This window comes from Anolis carolinensis, chromosome 2, assembly GCF_035594765.1.
Source record: "Anolis carolinensis isolate JA03-04 chromosome 2, rAnoCar3.1.pri, whole genome shotgun sequence".
NCBI lineage: Eukaryota > Metazoa > Chordata > Lepidosauria > Squamata > Dactyloidae > Anolis > Anolis carolinensis.
This window is the reverse complement of record NC_085842.1, coordinates 322,519,765-322,542,489: the sequence shown is the minus strand read 5'-3', so window position 1 is coordinate 322,542,489 and position 22,725 is coordinate 322,519,765. Positions and strand designations below refer to the sequence as shown.

Below are 22,725 nucleotides of genomic sequence, written 5' to 3'. Positions count from 1 at the left end.
CCAGAAGGTCGTGGGGGACTTTGTCGAAGGCCTTACTGAAATCCAGGTAGGCTACATCCACAGCATTCCCTGTATCGACCCAACTCGTAACTCTATCGAAAAAAGAGATCAGATTAGTCTGGCATGACTTGTTTTTGGTAAATCCGTGTTGACTATAGTAAATAAAGAATGCAAAATACACTATGGAATGAGGACAGTTTGACCTCACTTTAATTGCCATGGCTCAGTGCTATGGAATCGTGGGATTTGTAGCTTTACAAGGTCTAACTTTTTCTGCCAAAGCATGCTGGTGCCTCACCAATCTACAACTTCCAGGGCTCCATAGCATTGAGGCATAGTAGTTAAAGGGGAGTCAAATTGCCTTCGTTCTACAGTGTCAGTGCACACAAGCAACTCTCAATATATCCTTCAAAACAGTTCTAAGTATTACTCTTTTAAGATATCAGGGTTTGACTCCCTGTTTGACCAAGGAAATGAAGTGGCAAGTTACTCTCTCTCAGCCTCAGAGGAAGACATTGCCAAATAAAACTTGTGATAGTTTCCTTTTAGGGTTACCATAAGATGCGAACAGACTGAAAGCACCAACATTCAGACATTTTTGGTACTCTTTCCATCACAGAAACCCATTTTGCAGTGGCAGACTCTGAAAGATGCAATCAAATAATAAAGCAATAAAACAGCCATAAAAATAGATCATTAGACTGACAGACAGGTTAACTGACGAGACCAGTGGTTAGGAAAATATCAGGGCAAATTGATCTTTGATTTAGTTATGGGAGCGCACTCGTATTTTATGACTTTATACACATTATGGCACCAATTCAAAGATTTTAATATGAAGCCAGAATATCAGCATGGAAAGAGAACTTCTAGCACTTTTTTGATTGAGAGAAAGAAGTTGGTTATATAAGCTTGTATTGGGTGCATCTACATGGTAGAATTATTAATAATAATAACAACAACAATAACAACAACAATAATAATAAATCACACAGTCCTAAACACTTGGGAAGTATTCGACTTGTGATTTTGTGATACGAAATCCAGCATATCTATCTTGTTTGCTGTGTCATACAATGTCGTTGTGTCAATACTAATAATAATAATAATAATACTTTATTTTTCTATCCCGCCACCATCTCCCCAAAGGGACTCAGGTGACTAACATGGGGCCAAGCCCAGAATAAAACAAATATAACAGTTAAAACCAGTGTAAGTAAGTATAAACAATATAAACATACCATTGAGAAACAAATTGAAAACACAAGATACAAAAACAACCATAAAACAGATGGGGAAGGTAATAAAACAAATGTCACCATCAATGGATAAAAGAGGGTAGTCAGGTCAAAAGTGCATGATTTCAAGACCATTCATAAAGTGCCTGGACTGGTGTCTAAACATTTCCTGAGATAATGTGGAAATTAGAATTACAGTAGAGTCTCACTTATCGAACTCTCGCTTATCCAACGTTCTGAATTATCCAATGCATTTTTGTAGTCAATGTTTTCAATACATCGTGATATTTTGGTGCTAAATTCGTAAATACAGGAATTACTACATAGCATTACTGCGTATTGAACTACTTTTTCTGTCAAATTTGTTGTGTAACATGATGTTTTGGTGCTTCATTTGTAAAATCGTAACCTAATTTAATGTTTGATATGCTTTTTCTTAATCTCTCCTTATTATCCAACATATTCGCTTATCCAACATTCTGCCGGCCCGTTTACGTTGGATAAGCGAGACTCTATTGTAACATGGTTTAGAGCCATTTGAACTCCTGTGGCTCAACTCTATGGAATCCACGGAGTTGGAGTTTGATTGTGAATCAGCAAACTACAACTCACATGGTTGCATAGCATTGAACCATGGCAATTCAAGTGGTGCCAAAGGGCATCTGTTCTACAGTGCAGATGAACCCAAAGACTTAAATCAGATTCATGGAGTAGAGTGCCCAAGGATGGACTTGTATAGCTATAAACGTTAATAGCAACAGAAATGCAAAATTTGTGATGGTGATGATGATAAATTCAATGCAGGAGGAAAGATACTGCCTGAAACCAAGGCTAAAAGAATGCATCCAGGCATTGCTCTTGATTCTTGGAGAAGGTTTTGCTGAAGGTTGTCAAAGGCGGGGAGATGTCCGAGATGTTCTTGAGACCTTTGGCCTTGAACTCCTTCTCTTTCTCCATCTTCTTCCCTTTCCGTAGGGACGCCTGTCAACCGGATCCCCATCATGGCCAAGCAGGTGCTGGACCTGTACACGCTCTACCGGCTGGTGACCGAGAAAGGGGGCCTGGTGGAGGTCATCAACAAGAAGATCTGGAGGGAGATCACCAAAGGACTCAACCTGCCCACCTCCATCACCAGCGCCGCCTTCACCCTCCGGACGCAGTGAGTGGACACTCCCTTGGTTTTGGGCGAGGGCCGGGTGACCAGGTTGGAAGGGACACCCGAAGGCCATCCAGTCCAACCCCCTTCTACCAGGCAGGAAGACCTCATCCAGTCCCTCCCAACAGATGGCCATCCAACCTCTGCTTAAATGCCTCCCAAAGAAGGCAGGATATATTCCACTAGAGCAGGCATGGGCAGACTTTGGCCTTCCAGGTCTTTTGGACTTCCATTATGAGAGTTGAAGTCCAAAACACCTGGAAGGCTGAAGCTTGCCCATGCTTGCACTAGAGGGACCCCAAAAGTCATCCAGTCCAACCCCTTTCTGCCATGTAAGAAAAGGCAATCCAAGCCACCCAGGTTTCCACTTCTTTATGACACCTTTTGACATATTTGTACATGGCTATAATGTCTCTTCCCCGCCTTCTCTTTTGAGGCTAAACAGACCCAGCTCTTTAAGATGTCCATCATAAGGATTCATGGTCTCCAGGCCTTTATTTATTTATTTATTATTTACAGTATTTATATTCCGCCCTTCTCACCCCGAAGGGGACTCAGGGCGGATTACAATGAACACATATATGGCAAACATTCAATGCCAACAGACAAACAACATATATAGACAGACACAGAGGCATTTAACTTTTTTTTTCCAGCTTCACGATTCTGGCCAAAGGGGGAGCTGTTGCTTCACTGTCTACTCGTGGCTGTACTTCCTCATTCCTTTCCTCTTGTTTTGCTGGCCGTTTTATAGTGTTGTAAATTAGCCTCCCGCATAAAGCGTCCCTAAATTTCCCTAATTGACAGATGCAACTGTCTTTCAGGGCTGCATAGGTCAACAGCAAGCCGGGGCTATTAATGGTCGGAGGCTTAACCTGACCCGGGCTTCGAACTCATGACCTCTCAGTCAGTAGTGATTTATAGCAGCTGGTTACTAGCCAGCTGCGCCACAGCCCAGCCCCAACCATTTTAGTGTCCCTCTTCCTCTGGAAGCTTATCAATATCCTTCTTGAACTGTGTTGCCCAGAATGGGACACAGTGTGATTCCAGGTGAAGACCAAAGCAGAATAAAGAAGCACCATGACTTCTCTCGATTTCGACATTTGACTCTTTTGCATGCAGCCCAAAATCCCATTGGCTTTTTAGCTGCTGCATCACACTCTTGGCTCATGTTCAACTTCTACACGAAGAATCTATGGCTCCATTGTGTCCCAGTCTCTAAAAGAGATGAAAACAATCTTGCCTCCTCTCAGTGGGACCACTTTTCAAATATTGAAACATGGCTCCCATGCCCCCTTCTCTCAGCCTTCTTTCCCCCAAAGTAAACACATCTAGTCCCCTCAGCTAGCTACCCCTCATAGGTCTTGCCTTCCAAACCTTTGACCATTTTGGTCACCCTTCGCTCATCAATATCCTTCTTGAATTGCTTTGCCCAGGACTGGACACAGCGTCATTATTCCGGGGGAGGTCTCACCAAAGCAGATGAGAGTGGGCCTGTGACTCCTCAGTTCAGACACTAAACTCTTATTACATTGGCTTCTTTAGCTGCTGCATCACACTCTTGGCTCGTGTTCAGTTTGTGGCCTAGTAAAGCTCCTAGATCCTGTGTTAAGACTCCTAGATGCCATTGGTATGTTGCTCATTGTGAGTGTTTGCCAATATCCTTCTTGAATCGCTTTGCCCAGGACTGGACACAGTCTTATCCCAGGACATGACTGACCATTGATCAAACAATAGAGTAGGACTACTGCTTCCCTCTGCCTGGACACTAGACTCCTATGGATGCAGCCTAGGCCTGTTTAGTGGTTGCTCTGCTCACTGTTCTTCCTTTCCTTTCTTCCCTTTTCCTTGGCAGATACATGAAATACCTCTATCCCTACGAATGCGACAAGCGGGCTCTCAGCTCCCCGGGAGAACTCCAGGCCGCCATTGACAGCAACCGGAGGGAGGGCCGGCGGCAGACCTTTGGAACGGCGCTCTTCAGCTACTCCCCGGTGGGCACCCCGGGGGCCCTCTTGTCTCCCCCCAAACTCCCCATGTCCTCCCTCACCATCTCCACCCACAACTGCAACCAGATCGGACAGGTCCACGCCATCAAGAAAGGTGAGGAGGCCTTACCTGGGGATTTGAGCTCTGGGAGATGTATGCGTTGCTTTGGGGCAAATGTCAGGCTCTGTTTGACCCATGCAGAGAGTGCAAGGAAGTATTGCACCTCAGCACTGGTTCATCTTGCTCTTAACACACACTCCACCACAGCATACTTGGTTTTTACAGTTTATTGATAAAAGATAGCAAAGTCTTAATAAAAGGCAGTAAAGAAAGCAGTAACCCAATTGCAAAGGCGATCTGCAGAATATAGTTCAAAGTCTCTAATATAGCAAATCTGTCCTGAAAACAAGGCAGCGTGAACTCCAAAATACAATCCAGCAGACAGGATCTAGGCATGAACAAAAGCAAAAATCCTTTTCCATGAGCAGAGACAAGGCAGGAATTAAGCTGCCAAAATCAATGTTGCTTTATCTGAAATCTTTCCCTGTTTCTCCCTATTTAACCATGCTTACAGGCTAAGAAACCATTCCTCTGACCTTGAGTTCCCACACATTTCCCAGCTATTCTCAGAGAACGCCTGGGACGATGAACCCTTAACCTTAACCTTAATCTAAGGAAGACTCCTCTGACTCATTGCCAGAGCCACCTGGGCTTTGTTGATGTTCTAAATCCTATGAAAGGTCACCCTTATCACTAACTTCTGCTTCCCTGCTAGCCCACAGCCTTTCTGACAATTCAGAACCTTCAACATTTCCTTGGTCAAACTGCATATTATTTATTTATTTATTTATTTATTTATTTATTTACAGTATTTATATTCCGCTCTTCTCACCCCAAAGGGGACTCAGGGCAGATCACATTACACATATAGGCAAACATTCAATGCCTTTAACATAGAACAAAGACAAGACAAACATAGGCTCCGAGCTGGCCTCGAACTCATGACCTCTTGGTCAGAGTGATTTGTTGCAGCTGGCTGCAGCTGGCTGGCTGCTCACCAGCCTGCGCCACAGCCCGGGCCTAAACCCAAATCCCCCTTCATCATCAGACTGAACCACAACAGGAAGTTTCTAAATTCTCTACATGCTCAGGAGGTACCTGAAGGAACAACAAACACAGCAAAGAGCCAAGGCTCGTTCCAAATCAGGAAGGCTTTTATATTAAAGTTTGGCAATGCAGACGCAGACAGCTATATACAAATATATACACTCTCTTTCCTGCCCTCTCCACAGAAAGTTTCGTTATGCATATCTCTTCTTCCCAGCATGATGATGTACATGATGTATGTCCTACATTTATACTCCTCTACATGATGCAATGATACATTCATGGTTTCTTCATACAATGATTGACGCAAGCACACATTTCTGGTTGCATCAAACACTTGCTTTGTCCTGCTAACTTAGCAATTTATCACGTGGATATATCTTTACATTTTATCACATCCTAACAGGAAATGTCCCACCTTCTTTAGACTATATATTCTAGAATTTTCCTGGACTATAACTTCCAGAATCCACAGGCCATCAGCCAGTTGGAGAGTTTGGAAACATTGCAATTGCATCCCATTTGGACCAAATAGGATCTTTTATTTTCTAGCGTAGGCCTGGGCCAACTTTGGCCCTCCCTCCAGGTGTTTTGGACTTTAACTCCCACAATTCCTAACAGCCTATCGGCTGTTAGGAATTGTGGGAGTTGAAGTCCAAAACACCTGGAGGGAGGGCCAAAGTTGGCCCAGGCCTTGTCTAGAAATGAGACTATTCACAACATTGGCCTTCTCCTTCCTCTGTCCCTTGGCTACCTTCTTTCCATCAACCTTTCTCTCGCAGAGGACAGCATCCTTTCAGCATCGGTGCCTGGCCGTCTGGCCATCCCCGTCTCCCTTTCTGGTCATCACTTGGTGGCGGCGCAAGCGGCGGCCTCGCAGGCGGTTGCGCTGGAGCAGCTGCGGGAGAAGCTGGAGACGGGGGAGCCTCCGGAGAAGAAGATGGCACTGGTGGCCGAGGAGCAGCAGCGGTTGGTGCAGCACGCCCTCCAGCAGAACCTCCTGGCCATGGCCTCCCAGTTCCCCGTCAACATCAAGATCAACAACCGCGGCGGTGAGTCAAGGGGCATCTACATTACACAGGTTGCCCCGGTTTGGATATCACTTTCAGGCTCCCAGGGAACACTGGGGTTTGTAGTTGGGTGGTTGCAAAGATCCAGCTCTGTGTCTGGTTTGAGCATTGGGCTACGACTCCAAAGACCAGGGTTTTGTATTCTGACTTCCATCTTATTATGTATTTGTTTCATTTATTTCAATCATTTATATCCCGCCCTTCTCACCCGGGGGAACTCAGGGCAGCTTACAAGTGGCAATTGATGCCGTTACACTGATATACAGTAGAGTCTCGCTTATCCAACATAAATGGGCCGGCAGAATGTTGGATAAGCAAATATGTTGGATAATAAGGAGGCATTGAGGAAAAGCCTATTAAACATCAAATTAGGTTATGATTTTACAAATTAAGCACCAAAACATCATGTTATACAACAAATTTGACAGAAAAAGTAGTTCAATACGCAGTAATGCTATGTAATAATTACTGTATTTACGAATTTAGCACCAAAATATCACGATGTATTGAAAACATTGACTATAAAAATGTGTTGGATAATCCAGAATGTTGGATAAGCGAGTGTTGGATAAGTGAGACTCTACTGTACAATGAACTAAAACGTTAAAACAGTTAAAACAGTCATAAAATACAATATGTAGATATGAATATGTAGATATGAAAATATGTAGATATGAATATGAATATTCCAAAATCTAACAAAAAAAAGCCAAAATGTGAAACACTTCTGGTTCCAAACATTTTGTATGACACTATGTAACACTATATTTGTTCCTGGGTTATAAAATGTCATTTCCTAATTGGTTACAGTAGAGTCTCATTTATCCTACACTCGCTTATCCAACGTTCTGGATTATCCAACGCATTTTTGCAGTCAGTGTTTTCAATACATCGTGATATTTTGGTGCTAAATTCGTAAATACAGTAATTACTACATAGCATTACTGCGTATTGAACTACTTTTTCTGCCAAATTTGTTGTATAACATGATGTTTTGGTGCTTAATTTGTAAAATCATAACCTAATTTGATGTTTAATAGGCTTTTCCTTAATCCCTCCTTATTATCCAACATATTATCCAACTGCCCCATGTAAGCCGCCCCGAGTCCCTGTGGGGAGATGGTGGCGGGATATAAAGTTTTATGATTATTATTATTATTATTATTATTATTATTATTATTATTATTATTATTATTATTAGCTTATCTAACATTCTGCCAGCCTGTTTATGTTGGATAAGTGAGATTCTACTGTATATCATAAAGGAGCCCCCGGTGGCATAGTGTGTTAAAGCACTGAGCTGCTGAACTTGCAGAAAGGTCCCAGGTTCAAATCCCGGGAGCGGAGTGAGCGCCCGCTGTTAGCTCCAGCTTCTGCCAGCCTAGCAGTTCGAAAACATGCAAATGTGAGTAGATCAATAGGTACCGCTCCGGCGGGATGGTAACGGCGATCCATGCAGTCATGCCTGTGGCCACATGACCTTGGAGGTGTCTATGGACAATGCCGGCTCTTCGGCTTAGAAATGGAGATGAGCACCAACCCCCAGAGTCGGTCACGACTAGACTTGAACGTCAGGGGAAACCTTTACCTTTACTTATATCATAAAAACATGGAAAAGTGTATTAAACCATGTTGTCGAAGGCTTTCATGGCCAGAATCACTGGGTTGCTGTGAGTTTTTTTGGACTGCATGGCCATGTTCCAGTAGCATTCTCTCCTGATGTTTCTCCTGCATCTGTGGCTAATGGCATCTTCAGAAGTCTGTTGGGAGGTGAGGCAAGTGGAGTGTGTATATACCTGTGGAATGATGTCCAGGGTGGGAGAAAGAACCCTTGTCTGTTTACAGCAAGTATGGATGTTGCAGTTAGCAAACTTGATTAGCATTGAGTAGCCTTGCAGCTACAAAGTCAATCAGTGAGGGTATTTGCATAGGGTAGCCTGGGTGTTTTTGCCTGGGTGCATCCTTTGTTTGGAGGTGTTAACTGGTCTGGAGTTCCCTTGTTTCTGAGTTGTGTTCCTTATTTACTGTCTTGATTCTGGTGTTGTTGTTTTTTTTAACTATTGGTGACCAGATTTTGTTCATTTTCACGGTTTCCTCCTTTCTGTTGAAATTGTCCACATGCTTCTTGTGGATGTCAATGGCTTTTCTGTGTAGCCTGACATGATGGTTCTCCGAGTGGTCCAGCCTTTCTGTGTTCTCCAATAATATTCTGTGTCCAGGTTGGTTCTGCTATGGCTGTCTTCTCTGGTTGAATCAGTCTGCACTGCATTTTGTGTTTTTTGATTCATGTTTGGGCACGTATTTAAAAACACCAGAATCAAGACAGTAAATAAAGAACATCACTCATAAACAGGAGAACTCCAGACAGCAAACAATGAAGTGCCAGTTAACACCTCCCAAACAGAGGATGCCTCCAGGCAACATCAGCCAGGCTACCTCTATGCAGATACCCTCGCTGATTGACTTTGCAGCTTCATGGCTACTCAGTGCTATTCAAGCTTGCTAATTGCAACATTCAGACAAGATTTCTTTCTCCCACCCTGGACGTCATTCCACAGGTATATACACACTCCACTTGCTTCCCTGCCAACAGATCCTCTGAGGATGCTTGCCACAGATGCAGATGGGTTTTTTTTTTTCATGTAAGGAGAGACTTGAGAAACTGCAAGTCACTTCAAGTCGCTTCTGGTGTGAGAGAATTGACCATCTGCAAGGATGTTGCCCAGCGGATGCCCAGATGTTTTCATGTTTTTACCATCCTTGTGGGAGGCTTCTCTCATGTCCCTGCATGGAGCTGGAGCTGATAGAGGGAGCTCATCCGCGCTCTTCTCAGGTTGGATTCGAACCGGCAACTTTTGGATCAGCAACCCAGCCTTCAAGTCATCAGTCCTGCTGGCACACTGAGCCACCGGGGGACAACGGATGCAGGTGAAACATCAGGAGAGAATGCTGCAGGAGCATGGCCATACAGCCCAAAAAACTCACTGTGAAACTCATTGGGGTGGCTTTGTGATAAACAATTCAGGCACACACACAATCCCCTTTGCTGCAGACATATATGCAGTGTTGTGGTGTGATATTGCCCAGCACCGGTCAGGTTGAGTGAGTGCCAACCCGGGTGCGAGACGCATTCTTTGCCCTGTCATCCTGATCCCTTCTTGTCTTTCTCTCTCTCTTCTCTCCCCTCCGCTTTCCAGATGACAGACAGGAAGCCGCATTGAACCTGTCCACCAACGGCATTAGCAGCATCAACATGTCAATAGAAATAAATGGAGTTGTCTACACAGGTAAACAGAAGGCCCCCCTCGCCTGGTGTAATTGCAGGAGGGGAAATCCAATAAGTTATAGCCCTCCGCTCGGCTGCCTCGCAATATAAAATCCATCGTAATGAAGTACGAAGGGCTTCGCACCTGTTCTGCCCTTTGCCAATGAGACCCTTGGGGACCCCATGTAGGTGGGCCTGGAGAGGGGTCCGTGGCATCATCACCTCTGGGCCTTCCTCTACTGCGCATATGAGCACTCCCAGGCTGTGCATCTGTGCAGGTTTCATGCCCAGAAACGTGCATTCTTGTATCCCTTCCTTTGCATTTAAAGAACAAAGAGGCAGGTTTCTAGTGCTCAGGGCTGCCAGGGACAAAACTGAGAATGCAGGGGTTGGTGAAGCTGCAGATGATGGCTTCCATGTCGGTGGGATGATAGTGGAGAGGAGGGCAACTAAAATGATCAAGGGTCTGGAGAACAAGCCCTATGAGGAGCGGCTTAAAGAGCTGGGCATGTTTAGCCTGCAGAAGAGAAGGCTGAGAGGAGACATGAGAGCCATGTACAAATACGTGAGGAGAAGTCATAGGGAGGAGGGAGCAAGCTTGTTTTCTGCTGCCCTGCAGACTAGGACGCAATGGAGAAATCCCTTCAAACTACAGGAAAGGAGATTCCACCTGAAAATTAGGAAGAACCTCACTGTGAGAACTGTTCAGCAGTGGAACTCTCTGCTTTGGAGGGAGTGTGGTGAGGCTCCTTCTTTGGAGGCTTTTAAACAGAGGCTGGATGGTCATCTGTCGGGGGTGCTTTGAATGAGATTTCCTGCTTCTTGGCAGAATGGGGTTGGACTGGATGGCCCATGAGGTCTCTTCCAACTCTACTATTCTATGATTCTATGATTCTGTGGAGGTGGGTCTTCAAAGGAGCCATGAAATCCCAGTGTTGGACGAGACACCAAGGGCCACACCAGTTCTGCCAGGCCGGAAGATACAATGCAAGCCCTCCTTACAGATGTCCATCCAACCGCTGCTTTAAAAGCTCCCTGGAATAATAGCCTTAGGTATCACAAATCAAGAAGGAGATGGAAAAGATGGATGGGGTCCAGGGAAGGACCACCAAAATGGCCAAAGGTCTGAAACCATGAATCCCTCTGAGGAATGACCAAGGGAGTTGGAGATGTTTAGCTTGGGGAGACATGAGAGTCAGGTTTGAGTATCTGAAAGGAGGTCAAGATGGAGAGGACAAGGCTTGCTTTCTGATGCTCTAGCACAGGCATGGGCAAACTTTGTTCATCCAGGTGTTTTGGACTCCAACTCTCACAATTCCTAACAACCGGTAGACTGTTAGGAATTGTGGGAGTTGGAGCCCAAAACACCTGGAGAAGAGTCAAAGTTGGCCCATGCTGGCTCTAGCGACTAGGACACAGTGGTGTAATTGGTTCAAATAGCAGGAAAAGAGATCCCACCTATACATTAGGAAAATAATAATAATAATAACAACAACAACAACAACAACATCACACAGTCCTAGACACTTGGGAAATGTTCGACTTGCGATTTTGTGATACAAAATCCAGCATATTTATCTTGTTTGCTATGTCATACAATATAATAATAATAATAATAATAATAATAATAATAATAATAATAATAATAATAATAATAACAACAACAACAACAACAACAACAACAACAAAATCACACAGTCCTAGACACTTGGGAAGTGTTTGACTTGTGATTTTGTGATACGAAATCCATCATATCTATCTTGTTTGCTATGTCATACAATATAATAATAACAACAACAACAACAACTTTATTTTATATCCTGCCACCATCTCCTCGAAGGGACTCGGGGTGGCTTGGAAGTAGGACCAAGCCCAGTACAACAAAGTTTACAAACTAAAAACATATTTAAAAACATAATACACATATAACTATCTGATCAAACAATTAAAAACAGCAGAATAAAAAACAACCATTAAGATCAATAACCAGAACTAGGGAAAAGATGGGCAAGATCAGAAATTGGAAGAGGGCTTGTGCTAAAAGTGCTGGGGCCGGAGTAAAGTGCTAAGTTCACTGTAATGAAGGGCCTCCCAGGCAGGTCTTAGTGTCCGTGTCAGTTCACAGGGGAAAATGCAGTCGTGAAGGTAGGCAGAACCCGAACTGTTTAGGGCTTTGTAGGTAATAACCTGCACTTTGAATTGGGACCGGAAACTTATTGGCAGCAAGATGAGCTGTTTTAATAGAGGCATCGTCTGCTCCCTATAATTAGCTCCAGTTAGTAACCTAGCTTTGCACCAGTTGCAGTTTCTGGGCTGTCTTCAAAGGTAACCCCACATAGAGCTCATTGCAATAGTCCAGTCTAAAGGTAACTAAGGCATGGACCACCGTGGCCAGGTCAGACTTCACGAGGTAAGGTCGCAGTTGGTGCACAAGTTTTAACTGTGCAAAGGCCCTCCCGGCCACTGCCAACACCTGAGCTCCAAGCGTCAGCACTGAGTCCAAGAGAACACTCAGACTGCGGACCTGTGTCCTCGGGAAGTGTAATCCCATTGAGCACTAGGTTGCCACCCTAGACCCCAATCAACCTTGTGACTGACCAGGAAAACCTCTGTATTGTCTGGATTAAGCTTCAGCTTGTTAGCCTTCATCCAGTCCATCACAGCAGCAGGCACTGGGCCAGGTTCTGAGGGGCTTCCTTGGAAGTTGGTGGAAAAGGGTGATAGAGTTGAGTGTCATCTGCATAGAGATGGCACTGAAATCATGATGATAAGAGCTGTTTGACTGCAAAAAACATTGTCTCCTTCTCTGGAAGTTTTGGATGGCCATCTGTTGGGACTGTCTCTTCCTGCATGGACTGGATGGCCCCAACTCTACAATTCTATCATTCTTTAGAGCCCCCTGGATCATAAATTGTTTGGTTTCTAGACTTTTGATCTCAGTTTGTTGCTATCCTTTGAGACCCAGACCGAGACGACTTCTGCCCTGACCACAGCAGAACGATAGTGAAAAGCTTGAATAGCTATCTGTCAGGAGTGCTTTGCTGGTGTTTCCCTGAGCGACTGAATGGGGTTGGGATGGATAGTCCCTGGGTGTGATGCCTCTAGGCTGCGTGAGCACTGGAAACCAACACGGAGGCCAATAAACAATCTAATATCTTTATTAAAGCAATAAAAGAATCAAACAAAAATAAGCAGAGTATATAGTCCAGCAATAGACCTTTTAGGAAAGGCCAAATATAGTCCAGTAATATAAAGTTAAATGTCCAGTATTAGAGTTCAAAGTTTTAAATCCAATAACTGAAACACACTCAAACTTCCAAGCAGTTTGAGTGGGGAATAAAGCAAGGTCTTTTACAAGAGTTCCAGGTTCAATGTCCAAGGCAGGGATAACAAGGCAAGGCAAGGCAAGGAAGCAAGGCAAGGCAAAGTTGGTCTCGGTGAAACTGCATTGCAGTCCAGACTTGACAGGGAGACGAGACGCAACGCCCGGTCTACTCAAGAGTAGCGGGCCGCAGGAACTAGAGTCGATGTTAACTTCCCAACTGACACGTTGACACCGCGATGGCTGGCCTGTGCTCAGAACTTTTATGGGACTTCAAATCTTCCCCCAAACCAGGTGCCTGATCACATTTTCCCAAGGGAAACGGACTGAAGACAACAACTTTGCCAGATGCAACCCTCTCTGAAAACTCCCAAGGGAATCGGTTTAATTAGCATCCTCTCTCTCTGCTAATCTCGCGCTTCGTCTCCGATTCTCCTTCTGTTTTGAGAAACGATTTCCTATCAAAAGGAACACTTTCTGGGGAACCAGGCTCTGTTTCAAGGGCTTTTGTAATTAGCTTTGGACCCAAACTGTCAACAGGGAACATCTGGAAGAGAACAGAATCTTGCTGAGTTGGAACAAACCCCATATCCTCTTCAGTCTGATCTATAATGGCTGCGGGGTCATGACTCGAGGGTCTCTGAGACATCACACCGGGGGTCTCTTACATGATTGTGTCCCTTAGTCCAGACATGGAATTCCTGTTGATGAGCCAAGAATGGCGTGACGGTAACCATGGTCTCCTCTTCCGTTTCAGGTGTGCTGTTTGCCCGAAGGTCGTGCCTCCCCAGCAGCGCTGCCGGCCCCCACAGCCACGTCAGCCCCGTGACGCCGCAGAGCCAGCGCGGCCACACTCCGTCCAGCACCTCGCCCTGAGGCAGGGATGGGGCCACCCAGAGCCCCCGACCCTTGCGCCCCTTGACCCGTGGCCAGCTTCTTTGGGGCAGCACTCCTCCTACGCACCTGAGCCAAGAGAGATGAGGGGCGTTCAAGGGGACACTGGGTGGATGGAGAAAAAAACCAGAGTGGGTCTGGAGGAGAGGGTCTCAGCCTGGGTTGGACCGTGGTTTCAATGGCTTCTCCTTCCTTGCACCTTGTGGCTGAGGTTGCCCTTTGGATCTCACTTAAGGAAAAGGTGGGGTCTCCTTCTTAGACCTGGTTCCTGCAGATTCTCCTTCATTTGGGCTCAACTGGGACGGTTGAGAAGACCCAAGGGCACTTCTGGTTGGTTGAGCACACAGGTGGGGTGTGTATCCTTCCCTCACCTCTGTCTCGTACACACATTTTGACACCAGGATGGACACCAGCCTCTTAAATGCACACCTCTCTCTCCTACCTCTTTTTTTCATGTCAGGAGCAACTTGAGTCGCTTCTGGAGTGAGAGAATCGGCCGTCTGCAAGGACGTTGCCCAGGGACGCCCGGATGTTTTGATGTTTTTACCATCTCCTACCTCTGTGCTGTCCTTTCTTCGGCACCTACAATCCCCAGCCATTGGGATTTTGCTCTTGGACATCAGGAACCAATCGACGATCCTAGTTTTGCGCTTCTCTCTCTGTGTCGGAAATCTCCAAACCATTCTGTCTCCACTGATAAGAACATGGGCAGAAGAAGCATCTGGAGGAGAATGAAAGTCTGGGATAAGAACAGAAAAGGGGCTTCTGTTTGGGATGGACCCACGGGGACCAAAGAAAGGCTCGGCCAAAGCAAAAGGGGGCTTTGTGGGCTGCCCACCAGGGACTTCTTGACCTCCCTGCCGCCTTGGCTCTTTTGCCATCTCCTTGCCCCCTTCTACCCCCTCCAACCCCCCAATTCAGATACCTCACGCTCACAAGGGGAAGGGGCCGACCCATCAGGGAACCAAACGCACAATCCGTGACCTCAGTGCACTTTTCACACTTGGGACCGGGATGGAGGGGAAGCAGGTGGGCCTCTGAAGAGCGGCAACTAAATATTCGCCTCCTTTCAAATGACTGGGTTTTTGGGGTGGAGGGTGGGTTGGGGGGGGTCTCTTTTGTGTGAGTGCAAAAGTGTAAATGTACCAAAGAAGGGACTGGTTTCATCTACCTCATGTTCTTTATGACGTGCCAACGGGTAGGGTGGGATTTGAGAGGGCTGCGTTCTCCAAATGGAAGAAGATAGAGGTAAAAATGTTTGGACGCTTTACGGACACAGCGGGTTGGTTGCTTTGTTGTTTTTCCTCCAGAGGAAACTCCAAACACAATGGCAAACGAATGTCCTAGCGTTGAAAGGCCCCGGCTCTCCATTCCTGCCTCTGCTCCTCCTTCCCAAGAACTGGAACACAATCATGCGCTTGACCTAAGAAATGCTCTTTTCCTTCCCTGCCACCTGTTCGGCAGATGCAAGAAGATAGAGGTAAAGCTAATGTTTGGACGCTTTACGAACACAGCGGGTTGGTTGCTTTGCTGTTTTTCCTCCAGAGGAAACTCCAAACGAATGTCCAAGCATTGAAAGGCCCCGGCTCTCCATTCCTGCCTCTGCTCCTCCTTCCCGACAACTGGAACACAATCATGTGCTTGACCTAAGAAATGCTCTTTTCCTTCCCCGCCGCCTCTTGCGTTGGATGTGGGCACACTGCTGTTGCCATGGGGCCATAGTTGGGCAGCAATCTGCGCATCGTTGGCAAATCCAGCTTTTGGAGATCCCTCTCTTTGCAGAAATGAATGCGACGCAAGCTGTCTCCTTTTGGAAGATCCACATGCAGACTTGGAGATCCTGGTCCAGGGTTTGGGTGCTAAATCCGGTGGACAGTTTTAAGCTCTTGGACCAAGGATCGGACCCAGTTTGGGCACTTGGTTTTCCTGGAGGGACTGGGAAGGAAGCGGTTGACGATCTCGTGTCTGTCTCTCTCTTGTATCTGTGTCTTTCTCCTTCCTTGTGCTTGGCAGGTAGTGCTAGATCTCCCTTTCGCAGTGTCTGTGATGCTTCCCCGCCGGCCTTTGTCCCTTCTCCTCTCTCGCTTTATTCCCTTCTCTCTTCCTCTCTCTCCCCCTTTTCCTTGTATGTTTCGGAGTCAGTCCAGCAGACCTGGATTGTGGTGCTCAGGGGAATGAATGCAAGTGTCACTTGAGATGAAAAAGGAAAACAAATAAAAGTGGAAATACATTTTAAAAGAGACCTTGGACAGAGGAGACTTTTCTTTGACGAGCTTAAGCACATTACAAAAGTTTCTGCTTCTGGGATTGTTGCACCACAGCACTGGTTCACCTTGCTCTTAACACACACTCCACCACAGCAGACTTGGGTTTTTTTTCAGTTTATTGATAAAAGATAGCAAAAACTTAATAAAAAGCAGTAAAGAAAACAGCAATCCAATTGCAAAGGTAATCTGCAGAAAATGGTTCAAAGTCTCTAATATAGCAAATCAGTCCTGAAAAGCAAGGTAGTTTGAACTCCAAAATACAATCCAAACACAGAATCTAGGCAGGAACAAAAGCAAGATTTTTTTCCATGAGCAGAGACAAGGCAGGAATTAAGCTTCCAAAATCAATGTTGCTTCGTATGAAATCTTTCCCTGTTTCTCCCTATTTAACCATGCTTACAAGCTAAGAAAGCATTCCTCTGACCTTGGATTCCCACACGTTTACTAGCTATTCTCACAGAACACCTGGGATGAACTCTTAACCTTAACCTTGTATCTCTATCTAAGGAAGACTCCTCTGACTCACTGCCTGAGCCACCTGGACTTTGTTGATGTTCTAAATCTTGTGAAAGGTCACCCTTATCACTAACTTCAGCTTCCCTGCTAGCCTGCGACCTTTCTGACAATTTAGAGCCTTCAACATTTTCTTCGTCAGCCTGCATTTCTGACAATTCAGAGCTTTCAACATTTCCTTGGTCAGCCAGCATAAACCCAAATCTCCCTTCATCACTAGACTGAACCACAACAGGGATTCCTGGTGTGGTGGGCCATTGGATATCCAATGGGAGTTTGGTTCCACGGCTCAAGCCATGGTGTTCCTTATAATGTTTGTTTCTTTGTTTATTTATTCATTTATAGACTGCTTTTCTCACCCTTGGGGGGACTCAAAGCGGTGTACAGCGTTATACATGGCAAAGATTCAATTCATCACATCCATATAAACATATAAAAACATTACACCTCTAAAAAATGATCACATTCTGCCATAAATTAAATCATTAAAACAATATATGCCGGCAGCATAATGATAAAACATTAAAAAATTAAGCAGTAAGAGATTTAAAGATTGCATGGCTCCCTTAATTTTCTTTAGCTACTTGCGTATTGGTGTTATTCACCGAATGCCAATTTACACAGCCATGTTTTGAGCTGCTTCCTAAATGCCAGGAGGGAAGGGGCTGATCCAATTTCACTGGGGAGGGAGTTCCACAGCCGAGGGACCACCGCCAAGAAGGACCTGTCTCTCATCCCCACCAAATGCATCTGTGAAGGCGGTGGGACTAAGAGCAGGACCTCCGTGACCGATCTTAATGCTCTAACTGGTTCATAAAAGGAATGCGTTCGGACAGGTAAGCTTGGTAGCAGATTGGCAGCCAGTGGAGCTGACAAAACAGGGTGGTTGTGTGCTCCCAGTGCACTGTTCCAGTAAGGAACCTGGCTGCCATCCATTGGACTAATAGAAGCTTCCAAACAGTCTTCAAAGGCAACCCCACATAGAGTGCATTGCAGTAGTCTAAATGAGATGTGACGAGAGCATAAACCACCATGTTGACATTAAGTTTGCTCTTTGGAATTCCTTCTTGGGAATATTTCCAAACTGTGGAGGGTGCAATCCATGGATAAACAACACCATGGCTCCATTATGTCCTATTCTCAGAAAGGAAAGGAAAGGAAACAAGCTTCCTCTTCCTCATGACACCCTTTCACATATTTATACATGGCTCTCATGTCTCCTGTAGAAGAAACAGACCCAGCTCTTTAAGACACTCCTCAGAGGGATTAATGGTTTCCAGTGAGAAAAGCCATTCCTGAACTCCTCTTGGGAATAAATCCTTGGTTCACCCCAAGTGTTTCCCAGCTGTTATTTTTGGGGTGTTAATCTGAAGCAACCCCCCTAAACATGTCTCTGTTTAAGAGGTGTGACTTAGTTTAAAGGTGGATTTCCATGCCAAGAGATGACCTTGGGAGTCCAGAGAGCTTGCAGCTGATATTCAATAGCCCTAGGACCACACTTTGGACATCTTTGGGCTCTGTCCCCACTGCAGAATTGTAGAGGTTTGACACCACTTCAGCTGCCTTAGCGTTGTCCTATGGGATATTGAATGAATGGTTTTTATTTCAGTCTATGATCAGGAAACAACAACAAAACAACAAACCATTTTATTTCTTACCCACTTCTCCATGTGGCTCAAGGTTTTTAAAACATTAAAACCAGAAGTTCAAGGCATTCAAATCAGAAAGTCCAAGATATACAATCATCGGATATTGAATGAATGGTTTTTATTTCAGTCTAAGATCAGGAAACAACAACAACAAAACAACAACAACCATTTTATTTCTTACCCACCTCTCCATATGGCTTGAGGTTTTTAAAACATTAAAACCAGAAGTTCAAAGCATTCAAAGCAGAAAGTCCAAGATATACAATCATCGTAAACGATTTCATATTTAAATCATATCCAAAGCGAATCTAAAACATATAGTGGAGTCCGAAGCCTGGTTGACCAATGACACCTCATGGGATACTGGGATTTGTAGTTCACTTTGGCCCCTAAGCTCTCTGACAAAGAAGAGTAAATAATATCTCACAAAACTACAAATCCAAGAATTGCATTGCATTGAGCCATGGCATTTGATGTGGTGCCAAACTGCTGTAATTCTGCAACTCCCGAAACAATTCTGCAACCAAGCATTTTGGATAATGGGGATTCAGCGTGGACTCATAAACCAGCCGCACTTTCTCCTGTTTATCTCTTTTCCATTCCGTTCTGCCCAAAGCCATTCACAACATGTTATATGAACCAGCAATAAATCCCGGCACTCAAAGGCAACAATAGGAACAATTGCAAACAACGTACTGGCAAGTAAACATGCATTTTCCAAAAATCAATCTGAACAGCAGTGTTGTGAAAGACAAATCAACTGACCCAATGCAGGAATCAGAGATGAAAAAAGAAAAGAAAGAGGCACAAAGCAGAATAGTAAAACTTCCCTGCCAACATTTATTTGGCTGGGCATCCACACGGTATATTCAATGCAGTTTGGCACCACTTTAATTGCTATGGCATACTGATGTGGAAGCCTGGGAATTGTAGTCAGTGAGGCTACACACACACACACACACACACACCTTCCAAAATATAGATCATTAAATAAACCCATGTCCTTATGGGGAGGGTGTCCCGACTATGCCTTTCAGGACTGTGTTGTTTAACAGGAGCAAACCCTTTCTATCTATAGACTTCTCTCTGGTGCTTCCATCTGAGTGCTGCATACAGTTGCTCACACACACACACACACACACACACACACACGTATATGGATAAGAGATGCTCAACGTACTACATATGACTGCTTCCTACCAAGGGGAATCCTTTGTTAACCAGCTTGAATACAATTGAATAGCCTTGCAGCTTCCAAACCTGGCTGCTTCCTACCAAAGGCAAACCTTGGTTGGCCACCTAGAATTCCACTGAATAGCCTTGAAGCATCAAAGCTTACCTCCTTCAGACTTTAAGTACTAATGGAGTTTCTGGGGATTAACCAGGCATGATGTGAGTTGTAGTTCACACACAATCTTATTCATTTTGTACATACAGTAGAGTCTCACTTATCCAAGCTAAACGGGCCGGCAGAAGCTTGGATAAGCGAATATCTTGGATAATAAGGAGGGATTAAGGAAAAGCCTATTAAACATCAAATTAGGTTATGATTTTACAAATTAAGCGCCAAAAAATCATGTTATATAACAAATTTTACAGAAAAAGTAGTTCAATATGCAGTAATGTTATGTTGTAATTACTGTATTTACAAATTTAGCACCACAATATCATGATATATTGAAAACATTGACTACAAAAATGGCTTGGATAATCCAGAGGCTTGGATAAGCGAGGCTTGGATAAGTGAGACTCTACTGTATATACAAGTATAACACATGTACCAAATACCACCACTTCCTCATTACTTTATTCTCCACACCACCACACTTCTCCACAGCAACGCGTAAAGAACAACACTCTCAAAACAGGTCAATTGCAGACAGGAAACAATCAGGGGCAACTAACACCTCCCAACAAAGGATTACCCCAGGCAGGAATCAGCCAGGGTTCGAAGCTACAAGGCAGGAAACAATCAGGGGCAGCTAACACCTCCCAACAAAGGATTACCCCAGGCAGGAATCAGCCAGGGTTCGAAGCTACAAGGCAGGAAACAATCAGGGGCAACTAACACCTCCCAACAAAGGATTACCCCAGGCAGGAATCAGCCAGGGTTCGAAGCTACAAGGCAGGAAACAATCAGGGGCAGCTAACACCTCCCAACAAAGGATTACCCCAGGCAGGAATCAGCCAGGGTTCGAAGCTAAAAGGCAGGAAACAATGAGGGCCAGCTAACGCCTCCCAACAATGGATTCCACCAGGCAGGAATCAGCCAGGGTTTGAAGCTACAAGGCAGGAAACAATCAGCGCCACCTAACACCTCCCAACAAGGGATTCCACCAGACAGGAATCTACCAGGGTTTGAAGCTACAAGGCAGGAAACAATCAGGGGCAGCTAATACCGCCCAACAAAGGATTACCCCAGGCAAGAATCAGCCAGGCTTCAAAGCAAAAATGCAGGAAACAATCAGGGCCAGCTAACACCTCCCAACAATGGATTCCACCAGGCAGGAATCAGCCAGGGTTTGAAGCTACAAGGCAGGAAACAATCAGGGCCAGCTAACACCTCCCAACAAAAGATTCCCCCAGGCAGGAAGCAGCCAGGCTTTCAGACTACAAGGCCATTAAATGCTAATCATCAAGGTGGCCAATTGACAATGCCACAGCAACGCGTGGCCGGGCACAACTAGTCCTCTATATATACTGTTCTTTTGAAGTTGTTGCCCCCAAACAGAGTAGATTTGGTCAAAGATGGGGTAAGAACATGATTTATAGTTTTCTCCTTCCTCAATCACGCCCTCCCTAAATACGCTGCTGCGCACTGGACCGAATGTCTCAGAGGCAAGCAAGAAAAATAAACCCATGCATAGCAGAGTCCTTATCAGTTGTCAGTACTAGAGTTTTACTGCATCGTCTGACCTTGTGCTGCTCACTGTTTAAGAAAACTCCATGACTCAGTTTTTCATCTAAACTCATAGTGGAGGCTTTTAATCTTGACATAGTGCTTTATGTCCAGCTATATACACACATCAGGATCCCTTGATCTCCTGTCAGTCCATGGCTTATGCAGTGATTTACTCACAACGTAGGTAACAGATAACAATAGATATCGGTACAGGGAGAAGCAAGAGAATCATGGCAAGAGAGAGAACGGACAATTGCTGTCCTATTTTATACCTATTGCTTCTTGCTATCGGACAGGGACAAAAATGAATGATGCAACTCTCATTATGACTCTCACGTGGTCATAATGCTTCTTCAGCATGTCCCTTCAGTTCCACATCATCAACCACTTAACCCTTCAGTAGGTGTGTGACCACATTTCCATTAGAACGGTATTTTCTACCAGTATTCACAATGGCGTTAGAGTCAATGTACTTCTGTCTAACAATGCAGTATCTATGCATTATCTATCTAACAGATTTTGTAGTTAAAACTCTGCAATTATTTTAAGTGGGGTTATGATGGATATGTGTGACAAGTTTGGTCCAGATCCATCAAGCCACATAGGAACCTTTGTGGTACAAACCAACCATCAAACATGCATACCCGATCTCTTGGTTGGTTGGTTTGTACCACAAAGGTTCCTATGTGGCTTGATGGATCGGAACCAAACTTGCCACACGTATCCATCATAACCCAACTTAAGATAATAAGATATCATTCACTTATGTATGTGTGCGCATGTGCATGTATGGAGCTCTCCAAGGTGCTGAACTTATTTTGAGATGGACATCTTGGAGAGTGTCTTTAAACTTTTGGCTGAATCTATAGCGAACTCATAGCCTCTTGGGGGTGCTATGCTTAGAAATCATGCTACTTAATTGACTTTAGTAGTGAAATCTAAACATAGCACACAACAACAACAACAACAACAACAACAACAACAATAATAATACTTTATTTATACCCCGCCACCATCTCCCCGTGGGGACTCGGGGCGGCTTACATGGGGCAGAGGCCCAAACAACATAGAACAAAACATAAGCAACATAATACAAATCACACTATAAAAAGATAAAACAGTAATACAATATATCAATTAAAACAAAAATACAGGATAAAAAATTGTATTTAAAACACATAAATGGTAAAATCGTAATAAAAACGGGATAGATTATTAAAAACCCTCTGGGGCTGATTAATTAACCTATCTGAGAATTCAATGAAGTGGGGTCACAGCACTTGAAGTGGGCATGCTGTAACTAAACATAGTACCATAGATTCCCAAAGTTGGAAGAGATCTCCCAGGGCCATC

At 44.7% G+C, this 22,725-nt stretch overlaps 1 protein-coding gene across 1 annotated transcript; it reads left to right on the top strand.

Annotated features, from left to right (window-relative positions):
- Positions 1–2,182: 2,182 nt before the first annotated feature.
- On the top strand, positions 2,183–16,283 carry arid3c (AT-rich interaction domain 3C; the record flags this gene model as incomplete). The annotated part of the gene is made up of 5 exons (XM_008117871.3): positions 2,183–2,397; positions 4,250–4,497; positions 6,273–6,542; positions 9,758–9,847; positions 13,905–16,283. Coding segments are annotated over 5 exons (942 nt in total), but the record flags the coding sequence as incomplete, so codon positions are not given.
- Between the last annotated feature and the right edge of the window lie 6,442 nt (positions 16,284–22,725).